The sequence below is a fragment of the Heterodontus francisci genome, chromosome 48 (assembly GCF_036365525.1).
Source record: "Heterodontus francisci isolate sHetFra1 chromosome 48, sHetFra1.hap1, whole genome shotgun sequence".
Taxonomy (NCBI): Eukaryota; Metazoa; Chordata; class Chondrichthyes; order Heterodontiformes; family Heterodontidae; genus Heterodontus; species Heterodontus francisci.
In genome coordinates this window covers 18690010-18703768 of record NC_090418.1, presented here as the reverse complement: position 1 = coordinate 18703768, position 13759 = coordinate 18690010, and the positions used below count along the sequence as shown (strand labels likewise).

Sequence of the window (13759 nt, the reverse complement as noted above, 5' to 3'; positions counted from 1 at the left end):
GGCTGCGCGCCCGCGCACAGCAAGAGCCCACTGCACGCATGCAGCCTATGCCCATTCGAACAGCCTGCCTTTACTCACACAGCCTTCTTGTCCTGCCGCAGCAGTTTGGATGAGAATTCACTGAGGACATCAAGGAAAGGCAGGTTCAGTGGAGGCGTGTCCAAACCACCCTGACCATCCTGGAAGGTAAACTTTATTCCATCCCTACAAGGGGGAAGAGAAGCAAAATCAGGAACCTGAGCAAGTGATCAGAATGCCAGCAAACAAACCAGACCCAAAATATATATCAGACAAAACCCAGAGCGTTAACAAAATCAGGCACAAACTCGAGACATTACAGAAATGTTGATGCTGGCTGTGTCCCATTCCCTTACACTGTCACATTATGTGAAGCTAAGCCGGAACCGATCATTCACTGTTACTCGATATTCCCTGTTAAACCGGAGAATTACTCGAGTTGTGTCAGCAAGCTGTGCCTGCAAATTAGTGAGCAGAGAAAAACCTGCTACTGAACAGCCCAGCCCCCACCATCCGCTCAAACAAAAACCTTCCACCCCATCTGGGCACCTCCTCCCAAAATCAACTCCGACAGCTGGAGACTGCACCCCCCCCACCAATGACCCCCACCCCCAGAAATAATCCAGGCCACCCCAGACATTCTCACTCTGAAAACACCAATCCCACAATACCACCCTTGACATTTACCCAGTCACCTGCTCCCCATCGTCACAGATCCCACTCCCAAATCCCACACCACGCCCCCATGGTCAGAGATCCCACTCCCAAACCCCACAGCACACCCCCATGGTCACAGATGCCACTCCCAATCCCACACCACACCCCCATGGTCACAGATCCCACTCCCAACCCCACACCACCATAGTCACAGATCCCATTCCCAATCCCACACCCCACCCCCATGGTCACAGATGCCACTCCCAATCCCACACCACACCCCCATGGTCACAGATCCCACTCCCAAACCCCACACCACACTCCCATGGTCACAGATGCCACTCCCAATCCCACACCACACCCCCATGGTCACAGATCCCACTCCCAACCCCACACCACCATAGTCACAGATCCCATTCCCAATCCCACACCCCACCCCCATGGTCACAGATGCCACTCCCAAATCCCACACCACACCCCCATGGTCACAGATCCCAGTCCCAATCCCACACCACACCCCCATGGTCACAGATCCCACTCCCAACCCCACACCACCATAGTCACAGATCCCATTCCCAATCCCACACCCCACCCCCATGGTCACAGATGCCACTCCCAAATCCCACACCACACCCCCATGGTCACAGATCCCAGTCCCAATCCCACACCACACCCCCATGGTCACAGATCCCAGTCCCAATCCCACACCACACCCCCATGGTCACAGATCCCAGTCCCAATCCCACACCACACCCCCATGGTCACAGATCCCAGTCCCAATCCCACACCACACCCCCATGGTCACAGATCCCAGTCCCAATCCCACACCACACCCCCATGGTCACAGATCCCACTCCCAATCCCACACCACACCCCCATGGTCACAGATCCCAGTCCCAATCCCACACCACACCCCCATGGTCACAGATCCCACTCCCAATCCCACACCACACCCCCATGGTCACAGATCCCAGTCCCAATCCCACACCACACCCCCATGGTCACAGATCCCAGTCCCAATCCCACACCACACCCCCATGGTCACAGATCCCACTCCCAATCCCACACCACACCCCCATGGTCACAGATCCCAGTCCCAATCCCACACCACACCCCCATGGTCACAGATCCCAGTCCCAATCCCACACCACACCCCCATGGTCACAGATCCCAGTCCCAATCCCACACCACACCCCCATGGTCACAGATCCCAGTCCCAACCGACACCACACCCCCATGGTCACAGATCCCACTCCCAATCCCACACCACACCCCCATGGTCACAGATCCCACTCCCAATCCCACACCACACCCCCATGGTCACAGATCCCAGTCCCAACCGCACACCACACCCCCATGGTCACAGATCCCAGTCCCAATCCCACACCACACCCCCATAGTCACATATCCCATTCCCAACCCCACACCACACCCCCATGGTCACAGATCCCAGTCCCAATCCCACACCACACCCCCATGGTCACAGATCCCAGTCCCAATCCCACACCACACCCCCATAGTCACATATCCCATTCCCAACCCCACACCACACCCCCATGGTCACAGATCCCACTCCCAACCGCACACCACACCCCCATGGTCACAGATCCCAGTCCCAACCCCACACCACACCCCCATGGTCACAGATCCCAGTCCCAACCCCACACCACACCCCCATGGTCACAGATCCCGCTTCCAACCCCTTCCCCTGCGGAAGTTCAGACCCGAGGCCCAAACTCACAAGTGCACTGAGACGACTGACTGTCTGTTCTTGATCAGGTCCATTCCGAAGGTTAGTGCAAACCTCCTTCCCAGGTCCTTAATGGCGCTGAAGCCCGAAGAGGAGCGATCGATGATAGAACCTTTATCCTGGAGCAGTTCATTGAACAACTGGAGACGGAGGAGAAAACTCAGTGAGGACAAACCTTGTAAAATGCAGCGTGCAAAAGGAACCCCTTCAATCCAGGGAAAGAAACCATCAGCACAGTCCACTGGCTCCTTGCTGCCCCTCCCGGTACCAGGGTCACTGTGGACACACGTTGTGTCAGGACACCACTCCCAGCAGGTCAAGTGTCTCAACAAGTCATAACATTAGTCCAGCAGCGAAACCACCCCCACCCCCCCGCCCCATTTATCCACACATGGACAAAAATCAATCCCAAACTAATCCCGCTGCCCCACTCTCTCCCCATTGCCCTGCAGTTCCATACGTTTCCTGTCTTCTAGACTCCAGTGTCTCCTCACAGCTGGTTTCCCCTCACGAATAAATCATCCAAACCCAATATGCCACGTCCTTTCTAGTCGGGTGCACTGAAACACTCAATGCTAATTGCAGACAAACCAGCAATTTGTAAACATTTATCACTCATTTCATCTTGTACCTAGTGCCAATATTTATAAAAAAGCACAAATTTGCACCTCTGTCCCCTGGGCTACTCCACTTCCTGGTCTCCCCCCCCCCAACGCCCTGCTTCATGACCCTCGCCGGGGCCACACCACTTCCTGCCCCACCCCTCCCCCACACAATGCCCCCGACTACAGCACCCTCAACCCTCTGCAGTCTCAGCAAGTCATTTGCCTTCTATCCAGACGATTGCATCTCTTCTTTACCACGCGTCGTAATTGTTCTCAACAGCTTCTGGTCAGGGACCTTGTCAAGTTCCTTCCCACCATCGATACACACATGACCCCGTTGTCCAATCAGTCACTGACCAAGCTAATCCATCTGTCCGACGTAACACGCCTTAAACAGCTCAGGCTGGTTGCCCGCCATGAACCCGTGCATTACTAGAAGTATTTTAGATTTAGGAAAATGTGTCTGCAAAGGCTAGAATCGAAGTGGACTAGAGGAACAGAGGGATCTTGGTGCACATAACAGATCCTTAAAGGTGGGTTACTAGGCCACAAAACACTGAACTGAATGCTTGGCTCAGTATCTAAACTGGTACAAGATCTTAGTTAGGCCACAGTTGTAGTTCTGGGCGTTCATTTAAGGATATAGAAGTAATGGAAAAGGGATCGTCTAGAAACAGTGAGCTGCAACCAAGGATGTGGAGTTAGTTACAAAGATGCATGGACAGTTGAGCTGAGGAGAGATCTGATTCAACAGGTAGATGGAGTAGTGAAGACAGCATATGGAATGTTTTCCTTTATTGACCGAGGTATAGAATACAAAAGCAGGGATGTAATGCTGGAACTGTATAAAACGCTGGTTAGGTCACAGCTGGAGGATTGTGTACAGCTCTGGTCACCACATTACAGAAAGGACAATAATTGCTCTGGAGAGAGTACAGAGGAGATTTACAAGAATGTTACCAGGGCTCGAAAGTTGCAGCTATGAGGAAAGATTGGATTGGCTTGGCTAGAGTTGTTTTCCTTAGAACAGAGGAGGCTGAGGGGTGACTTATTAGAGGTGTATAAAATTATGAGGGGTCTAAATAGACAGGAAGGACCTGTTCCTCCTAGTGGAGAGGTCAATTACCAGGGGGCACAGATTTCAGGTGATTAGTAGAAGGATTAGAGGGGACATGAGGGGAAACTTTTTCACCCAGAGGGAATTCACTGCCCGGATTGGTGGTGGAGGCAGAAACCCTCAATTCTTTTAAAAGGTACCTGGACATGCACCTGAAGTGCTGTAACCTGCAAGGCTATGGACCAGGTGCTAGAAGGTGGGATTAGATTGGGCGGCTCGTTCTTTCGGCCAGCACCGACACGATGGGCTGAATGGCCTCCTGCTGTGCTGTAATTTTTCTATGGTACTAACTCTTCATGATGATAAAAGTCTCTAATGGTTGACAGGGGCTGTCGAAAGAATAATGAAAGAACACAAACTCATGATAATAAGAAAGATTTGATGGAGGTTAATAGAGATTTGTTCAGAGGGAGGGTAGAATTTCCATCTCTGTGCCACAGGAAGACTTTTGGAGCAAAGACCATACAAAGGGATGGGATGATGGAACTGAGGAACGGTAAGCGGTGTGAGGAGAATGGGGTTAGACTGGATAGCACACGCAGGGCTCGAAGGGCCGAACGAGCTGCTGCCAGTGCTGTAACATTGTGTTAGTGCCGACACTCACCTGCTGTAAGCTGAGGATGAGAGTCCTGGCGCACTCGACTTTATCAACCTGCCGTGCTTTGCCCAACATCTCCTTGATTATGTCACCATAGTCACCGTAGTACTGGAATGAAGAGGACAGAGAGCTCAATATCCCACCCCCAGGGCAGTGTTTTCACACAGACACAGAGCCTCGGTCAAATTTCCACAGTACACATACCACCCACTGCCCAAACTGAATCCCCAGACTACCCATCCCCAGAACCCCGTCCCCCTCACCCCAGAACCCTCCGTACCCCATTCCCCCTCATCCCGCCATCCCTGCCAACTCCACATGTTCTTGCCTGCCTGCTGTATGCAGACTCAAGCTGATGAACAAGCCCGCTCCAAGGCTCACTGGTTGCTTGGGAGAGGGAACCAGAGAGTCAGAGTCATTTATGGCACAGTAGGAGACCAGTCGGCCCATCAACTCCATGCCAGCTCTCTGTAGAGCAAACCAGTCAGTCCCATTCTCTCACTCTGTCCCCGTAGCCCTGCAAGATTATTTCCTTCAAGTGCCCGACCAATTTCCTTTTGAAATCATTGATCGTCTCCGCTTCCACCACCCTCGTAGGCAGCTAGTTCCAGGTCATTACCACCCGCTGTGTAAAAAAGATCTTCCTCACATCCCGACTGTATTTCTGACCCAAAACCTTCAATCTGTGTCCCCTAGTCCTTGTGCCATCAACTAATGGGAACAGTTTTTCTTTGTTCACCTTCTCTAAACCTATCATAACCTTGTACATCTCTATAAAATCTCCCCTCAATCTCCTTTTCTCCAAGGAGAAAAACCCCAGTTTCACCAACCTAACCTTGTAGCTAAAATCCCTCATCCCTGGAACTATTCTGGTAAATTTCCTCTGCACCCTCTCAAGGACCCTCACATCCTTCCTAAAGTGTGGTGACCAGAACTGGACACAATACTCCAGTTGTGGCCTAAACCAGAGCTTTATAAAGGTTCAGCATAACTTCCCTGCTTTTGCACTCAATACCTTTATGACACCCAAGATCCCAAATGCTTTGAACATAGAACATAGAACAGTACAGCACAGTACAGGCCCTTCGGCCCACGATGTTGTGCTAACCACTCTCGCAGTATATCCTGCACCTTCAAAGATCCATGCACATGAACCTCCAGATCCCTCTGCCCCCGCACTGTGCAATTTAGAACTGTGTCATTAAGTCTATATTGCCTGTTCCTGGCCCTTCTACCAAAATGTATAATCTCACACTTGTCTGCCCATTCTGCTAGCCCATCTATGTCCTGTTGCAGTCTTGATATAACCCTCATTGTCCACCACTCCTCCAAGTTGGGCATCATCGGCAATTTTGAATTTTACTCTGCATTCCAATAACCAAGTCATTTATAAATGTAGAAAGCAGTGGTCCTAGCACTGACCCTTGGGGAACACCACCACCTACCATCCTCCAATCCGAAAAATAACAATCTACCACAACGCACTGTTTTCTGTTCTTAAGCCAATTTTTTATCCAAACTGTCACGGCCGTCCTATTGCATGAGCCTCAGTTTTGGTAACCAGTCTTTCATATGATACTTTGTCAAACACTTTCTTAAAATCCATATAGACAACATCCACTGCATTCCCTTCATCAACCTTCTCTGTTACTTCAGCAAAAAATTCAATCAGATTAGTCGAGCACAATCTGCTTTCTACAAATATAGAAGCAAACTACTGCAGATGCTTTTTACAAATCTGTGCTGGCTCTCCTTAATTAACTCAAACCTCTCCAACCGCCTGTTGATTTTTTCCTTGATTATTGTTTCTAAACCTTACCCGCCAGTGATGTTAAACTAACTGGCCTGTAGTTACTGGGAATGTCCTTACACCCTTTCTCGAATAAGGGTGCACCATTTGCCACTCTCCAATCCTCTGGCACCTCCCCCGTATCCAGGGAAGATTGGAAGATTATGGCAAGTCCTTCTGCTATCTCCACCCCCACTTCCCTTAGCAACCTGGGGTGCAAGCCATCCAGACCAGGTGACTCATCCATTCTCAGCATAGTCAGTCTTTCGAGTACGTCCTGCCTCTCAACTTTCACACCAGCCATGACCGTCACTACCTCCACTTCTACCGATATTTTGTCAGTATCCTCTTCCTCAGTATCGGTGTTTACTAAGTACTCTAAGTAGTCTAGCCTTTCCCTGCGCCTCATTACCCTCTTTGTCCCTAATAGGACCCATTCCACCTCTTACTACCCACTTACTATTTACATGCCAGTAGAGGATATTTGGGTTTCTTATTTTGTTAACTGCCATTCTATTCTCTGCCAGTCTTATTTTCCTAAAATAAAAGCAAACTACTGCAGATGCTGGAAATCTGAAATATAAAAAAAAAGCTAGAAATACTCAACAGGTCAGGCAGCATCTGTGGAAAGAGAAGCAGAGTTAACATTTCAGGTCAGTGACCTTTCATCAGAACTGGCAATTGTTAGAAATGCAATAGGTTTTCAGCAAATAAAGCAGGGGTGGGAGAAAAAAACCAGAACAAAACGGAACGTCTTGATTGGACTGAGGGTCACAGAGAATAACTGACAAGGAGGTCCTGGGGCAAAGGCAAAGGGTGTGTTCATGGTGTGGTGAAAGACAAAGCGTTAGTGCAGAGAGGGTGTTAAATGACAGAATAAAAGTGGGCAGGCACAAGGTAAAAAATTGAATGATGAAACAAACAAATAAAAAAATAAAACATAAAATCAAAAATCAAAAATGGGGGGCTGTCATGCTCTGAAATTATTGAACTCAATGTTCATTCCGGCAGGCTGTAGTGTGCCTAATTGGTAAATGAGATGCTGTTCCTCGAGCTTGCGTTGATGTTCACTGGAACACTGCAGCAATCCCAGGACAGAGATGTGAGCATGAGAGCAGGGTGGGGGGGGATGCTGAAATGGCAAGAAACAGGAAGCTTGGAGTCATGCTTTCGGACTGAGCGAAGTCATTCCACAAAGTGGTCACCCAATCTGCATTTGGTCTCCCCAATGTAGAGACGACCGCATTGAGAGCAGCGAATACAGTATACTAAATTGAAAGTAGTACAAGTAAATTGCTGCTTCACCTGAAAGGAGTGTTTGGGGCCTTGTATAGTGAGGAGAGAGGAGGTAAAAGGGCAGGTATTACACCTCCTGCGATTGCTGTGTGAAGGGGACAAGGTATCGGGGCTAATGGAGGAGTGCACCAGGGTTTTCACGGAGGGAATGATCCCTTCGGAATGCTGAGAGGGGAGGGGAAGATGTGTTTGGTGGCTCCATCACGCTGGAGGTGGTGCAAATGACGGAGAATTATCCTTTGGATGTGGAGACTCGTGGGATGGAAATTGAGGACAAAAGGAACCCTGTCGTGGTTCTGGGAGGAAGAGGAAGGGATGAGGGCAGAGGTATGGGAAATGGGCCGGACATGGTTGAGGGCCCTGTCAACCACAGTGTGAGGGGGGCAGCCTCGGTTGAGGAAAAAGGAAAACATATCAGAACTTTTTGTACTTGGCCTGTTTCTCACTTGAATTTACCTGACATGCATCATACATCCTTTTTTGTTTTGTTCCATCATATTGTCTATCCGCTATGTTGTCCAAGGAGTCCTGGCTTTGGTTTCTTTACCTTTCGCCTTCGTTGCAATGTAGCCAGCCTGTACCTGAAGCATCTGCCGCTTAAAGATCACACATTGTCCCATAACTATTCTTCCTATCAGTCTTCGGCTCCATTTTACCCTGGTTACATCCCTCTCGTCCCACTGAAATTAACCCTCTTCCAATTTCGAAGTTCTACTTTAGATTGTGCCTTGCTCTTCTCCACTGCTAATCTAAACCTTATGCAAAGCTCACTCTTACCCAAGTGTTCCCCTACTGGCACTTGGCCCACCTCATTCCCCAGCACCAGATCCAGCAATGCCTCCTTCCTAGTTAGGCTGAGAACGGACTGATCAAGGAAGTTCCCCTGAACTCATTTCATAAATTTTTCCCCCTCCTTACCCTTTAACTCTAACGTTATTCCAATCGATATTCGGGTAGTTATAATCCTCTGATATTACTACTCCATCATAGAATGTTTACAGCACTGAAAGCGGCCATTCGACCCATCGTGTCCGTACCAGCTCTCTGCAACAGCAACTCACCCAGCTTTTCACTGTAACCCTGCAAATTTCTTTCTCTTCAGATAATTATCCAATTCTCTTTTGTAAGTCACAAATTAACCTGCCTTCACCACACTCTCAGGCAGTGCACTCCAGATCCCAACCACTCACTGTGTAAAAATCTTTCCTCATGAGGGGTTGCTTCTTTTGCCAACCATCTTGAATTAGTGTCCTCTGGTTCTGGATCCTTTACCCAATGGGAACAGTCTCCATCGACTCTGCCCAGTCCCCTCATGATTTAGGACACCTCTATCAAATTTCCTCTTAATCTTCTCTTCTCCAAGAACACCATCAGCTTCTACAACCTATCCACGTATGTGAAGTTCCTCATCCCTGGAACCATTCTTGTGAATCTTTTCTCCACCCTCTCCTTCCTAAAGCATGGTGCCCATAACCTGTCACAATACTCCAGTTGAGGCCAAACCAGTGTTTTACACAGGTTTACCATATCTTCCTTTTGCTTTTGTACTCTATGCCCCTATTTATAAAATCTAGCATCCTGTAATCTTTCTCAACCTGCCCTGTCACCTGCAGTGATTTGTGCACTGCCATTAAAATTGTACCCTTTATTTAATATTGCCTCTCTTCATTCTTCCCACCAAAAATGTATCACTTCACACTTCTCTGCACTAAATTTAATCTGCCACTTGTCCCACCCATTTCACCAGCCTACGTCCTCTTGAAGTTCAGCACCATCTTCCTCTCAGTTCACAATACTTCCACGTTTTGTCATCTGCAAATTTTGAAATTGTGCCCTGTGCACCCAAGTCTCGGTCATTAAAATAAATAAGAGAAGCAGTGGTCCTAACACTGGCCCCTGGGAAACCACACTATATACCTTCTTCCAGTCCAATTCTCTGTGCACCTTGGTTTTCCTCTCTAATATTGCTTGTTGGTTCACATACCCCAGTGAACCTGCCGACAAGGACATTGGTCCTGGGTCCGTTCAGGTGCAACCCATCTGGCCTGTACAGGTCCCATTTCACCCAGAACCAGTCCCAATGTCCCAGGAATCTAAAGCCCTTCCTCCTGCACCGAGGATGTCATTGAGCAGCACCATCTCTCCAGCCACACATTCATCTGCTCTATCCTCCTATTTCTCTACTTACTTGCATGTGGTACCAGTAGTAATCTGGAGATTACTACCCGGAGATCCTGTTTGCTAGTTTCTTTCCTCGTTCCCTAAACTCAGCCTTCAGGATCTCATCCCTCTTTCTATCCATGCCGTTGGCACCGATATGGGCCACAACCGCTGGCTGTTCACTCTCCCTCCTCAGAGTGCTCTGCAGCCGCTCAGTGACGTCCTTGACCTTAGCACCAGGAAGGCAACACACCATACTGGATTCACGTCTGCGGCCACAGTAACACCGGTCTGTTCCCTTAACTATCAAAACCCCCATCACTATTGCTTTTCCAATCTTCCTCCTACCCCCTCATCCAGCCGTGGACTTGGTTCTGGCTGTATTCTCCAGATGAACCATCACTCAGTATTCAGAACTGAATCCTGGTTGGAGAGTGATATCCACTCAAGGGACTCCTGCACTACCTGACTAGGCTTTCTTGACGACCTGACAGTCACCTATTCCCTCTATGTCTGTAAACACTTAAGCTTCGGGGTGATCATGTCCATAAATGTGCTATCCATGTAGCTCTCAGCCTCGTGGATGCGCTATTGTAGTTCTTGCACATCTGATTTCCCTGCAGATATTCTCCTCGTTCTCATTATTCGGAGGCTGAACACCTCCAGTAGTGTGATCATACTCTTGTTACTTCTCAACTTTAACCAAATGGATTCTGTCCCTGCCCCTTGAAGGACATCCTCCCTTTCCAACACTACAAGTCTTCCCTAATCAGTACAGCCATCCCAACTCCCTTTTTTCCTTCCCTACCTTTTCTGAACACTTGATATCCTTAAATATTAAGCGCCCAGCCCTCACCATTTTTAAGCTACGTTTCCGCCCCGATATTCTACCCACCATATCAAATCTAGGGGTCGTGAACCAATTGTGGGCCCCACTGCCATGTTGACTGAGATGAGCTGTCAGACCCATCAACCCTGGATGCTGTCGTGGTGCAGCAGCCAGTACATATGCGCTCTGGTATCAGAGAGAGAGAGCTCTTCTCCCGAGTGAACTATCAGCAGAACTGATCAAATACAGCACTTCCCCCACCTTCATATAGTGTTTGAAGATATCAGCCGCAGTCCTCAGATCCACCATGTTGTAGATAATGAGCTTACAGAATCCAGCCAGGAAATTCCTCCTCTTGTGCAGCATCTCAATCTTCAGGGTCTCATCTAAATGCAAAGACACTAGAATGAAAGCTAAACCAGAGTTGGGGAGGAGTCCCACAGCACTACACAACAAAGACTGGCAGCTGCAGTCAAAGCCAGAGGGTGTTCAGGGAGGTGGGAGTGGAGCTAAAATTTCCTAGATACAGGGGAGGTGCCAGGGAATTGCAAAGTGGCAAACATAATACCCTTATTCAAGAAAGGGATAAGGACATTCCTAGTAACTACAGTTTAACATCAAGGACATTCCTAGTAACTACAGGCCAGTCAGTTTAACATCAATGGTGGGTAACGTTTTAGAAACAATAATCAGGGGACAAAAAAAAAAAATCAACAGGCACGTGGAGAAGTTTGAGCTAATTAAGGAGAGCCAGCATGGATTTGTAAAAGGCAGATCATGCTTGACTAACTAAGTGAACTTTTTGATGAAGTACCAGAGAAGGATGAAGGGAAAGCAATGGATGTTGTCTCGATGTCAAATGCTTTCTTAAAATCCAAAGTACCACACAAAGGGTTGGTTAACAAACATTGAGGCTTATGGAATAGGAGGGTCAGTATCCAACTGGATAAAAAATTGACTTAAGGACAGAAAACAGCAAGTCATGGTAAATGGTTATTTTTCAGACTGGAGGATGGTGGACAGTGGTGTTCCCCAAGTGTCAGTGCTAGGTCCTCTGCTTTTTTTGATATATATATTTGACTTGGATTTTGGAGTACAGAGTAGAATTTCAAAATTTCCCAATGATACCAAACTTGAAGGTGAAGCAAACAGTGAGGATGAAGGAATTTTTTTTTTTTTTTTAGGAACCAACAGCAGATGACTAAAAAGCTAATAAAGAGGGAGAAAACTGATAATGAAAGTAAATTGGCAAGAAATATAAAAACAAACAGCAAGAGCTTCTATATAAAAAGAGAGTACTTTGCATCGGTATTCACCGAGGAGAGGGACATGACGGATGTTGAGGTTAGGAACAGATGTTTGATTACTCTAGGTCAAGTCGGCATAAGGAGGGAGGAAGTGTTGGGTATTCTAAAGGGCATTAAGGTGGACAAGTCCCCAGGTCCGGATGGGATCTATCCCAGGTTACTGAGGGAAGCGAGAGAGGAAATAGCTGGGGCCTTAACAGATATCTTTGCAGCATCCTTAAACACGGGTGAGGTCCCGGAGGACTGGAGAATTGCTAATGTTGTCCCCTTGTTTAAGAAGGGTAGCAGGGAAAATCCAAGTAATTATAGACCGGTGAGCCTGACGTCAGTGGTAGGGAAGCTGCTGGAGAAGATACTGAGGGATAGGATCTATTCCCATTTGGAAGAAAATGGGCTGATCAGTGATAGGCAACATGGTTTTGTGCAGGGAAGGTCATGTCTTACCAACTTAATAGAATTCTTTGAGGAAGTGACAAAGTTGATTGATGAGGGAAGGGCTGTCGATGTCATATACATGGACTTCAGTAAGGCGTTTGATAAGGTTCCCCATGGCAGGCTGATGGAGAAAGTGAAGGCGCTTGGGGTCCAAGGTGTACTAGCTAGATGGATAAAGAACTGGCTGGGCAACAGGAGACAGAGAGTAGCAGTAGAAGGGAGTTTCTCAAAATGGAGACGTGTGACCAGTGGTATTCCACAGGGATCCGTGCTGGGACCACTGTTGTTTGTGATATACATAAATGATTTGGAGGAAAGTATAGGTGGACTGATTAGCAAATTTGCAGACGACACTAAGATTGGTGGAGTAGCAGATAGTGAAGGGGACTGTCAGAGAATACAGCAGAATATAGATAGATTGGAGAGTTGGGCAGAGAAATGGCAGATGGAGTTCAATCAGGGCAAATGCGAGGTGATGCATTTTGGAAGATCCAATTCAAGAGTGAACTATACAGTAAATGGAAAAGTCCTGGGGAAAATTGATGTCCAGAGAGATTTGGGTGTTCAGGTCCACTGTTCCCTGAAGGTGGCAACGCAGGTAAATAGAGTGGTCAAGAAGGCATACGGCATGCTTTCCTTCATCGGACGGGGCATTGAGTACAAGAGTTGGCAGGTCATGTTACAGTTGTATAGGACTTTGGTTCGGCCACATTTGGAATACTGCGTACAGTTCTGGTCGCCACATTATCAAAAGGATGTGGATGCTTTGGAGAGGGTGCAGAGGAGGTTCACCAGGATGTTGCCTGGTATGGAGGGCGCTAGCTATGAAGAGAGGTTGAGTAGATTAGGATTATTTTCATTAGAAAGACGGAGGTTGAGGGGGGACCTGATTGAGGTGTACAAAATCATGAGAGGTATAGACAGGGTGGATAGCAAGAGGCTTTTTCCCAGAGTGGGGGTTTCAATTACTAGAGGACACGAGTTCAAAGTGAAAGGGGAAAAGTTTAGGGGGGATATGCGTGGAAAGTTCTTTACGCAGAGGGTGGTGGGCACCTGGAACGCATTGCCAGCGGAGGTGGTAGATGCGGGCACGATGGAGTCTTTTAAGATGTATCTAGACAGATACATGAATGGGCAGGAAGAAAAGAGATACAGAACCTTAGAAAATAGGCGACATGTTTAGAGAGAGGATCTGGAT

General features: G+C 48.0%; 1 protein-coding gene across 2 annotated transcripts in view; it reads right to left on the bottom strand.

Moving 5' to 3' along the window:
* The window catches only part of LOC137357510 (cohesin subunit SA-1-like), an 86060-nt gene that overhangs the window by 6675 nt on the left and 65626 nt on the right, over positions 1-13759 (bottom strand). For both annotated transcript variants that reach the window (XM_068023859.1, XM_068023860.1), the window contains exons 27-30: positions 11081-11205; positions 4752-4853; positions 2417-2565; positions 79-204 (exon numbers count right to left, since the gene is read on the bottom strand). In XM_068023859.1, the coding sequence (XP_067879960.1) occupies positions 79-204; positions 2417-2565; positions 4752-4853; positions 11081-11205 (502 nt within the window). The remainder of the gene's footprint in view (positions 1-78; positions 205-2416; positions 2566-4751; positions 4854-11080; positions 11206-13759) is intronic.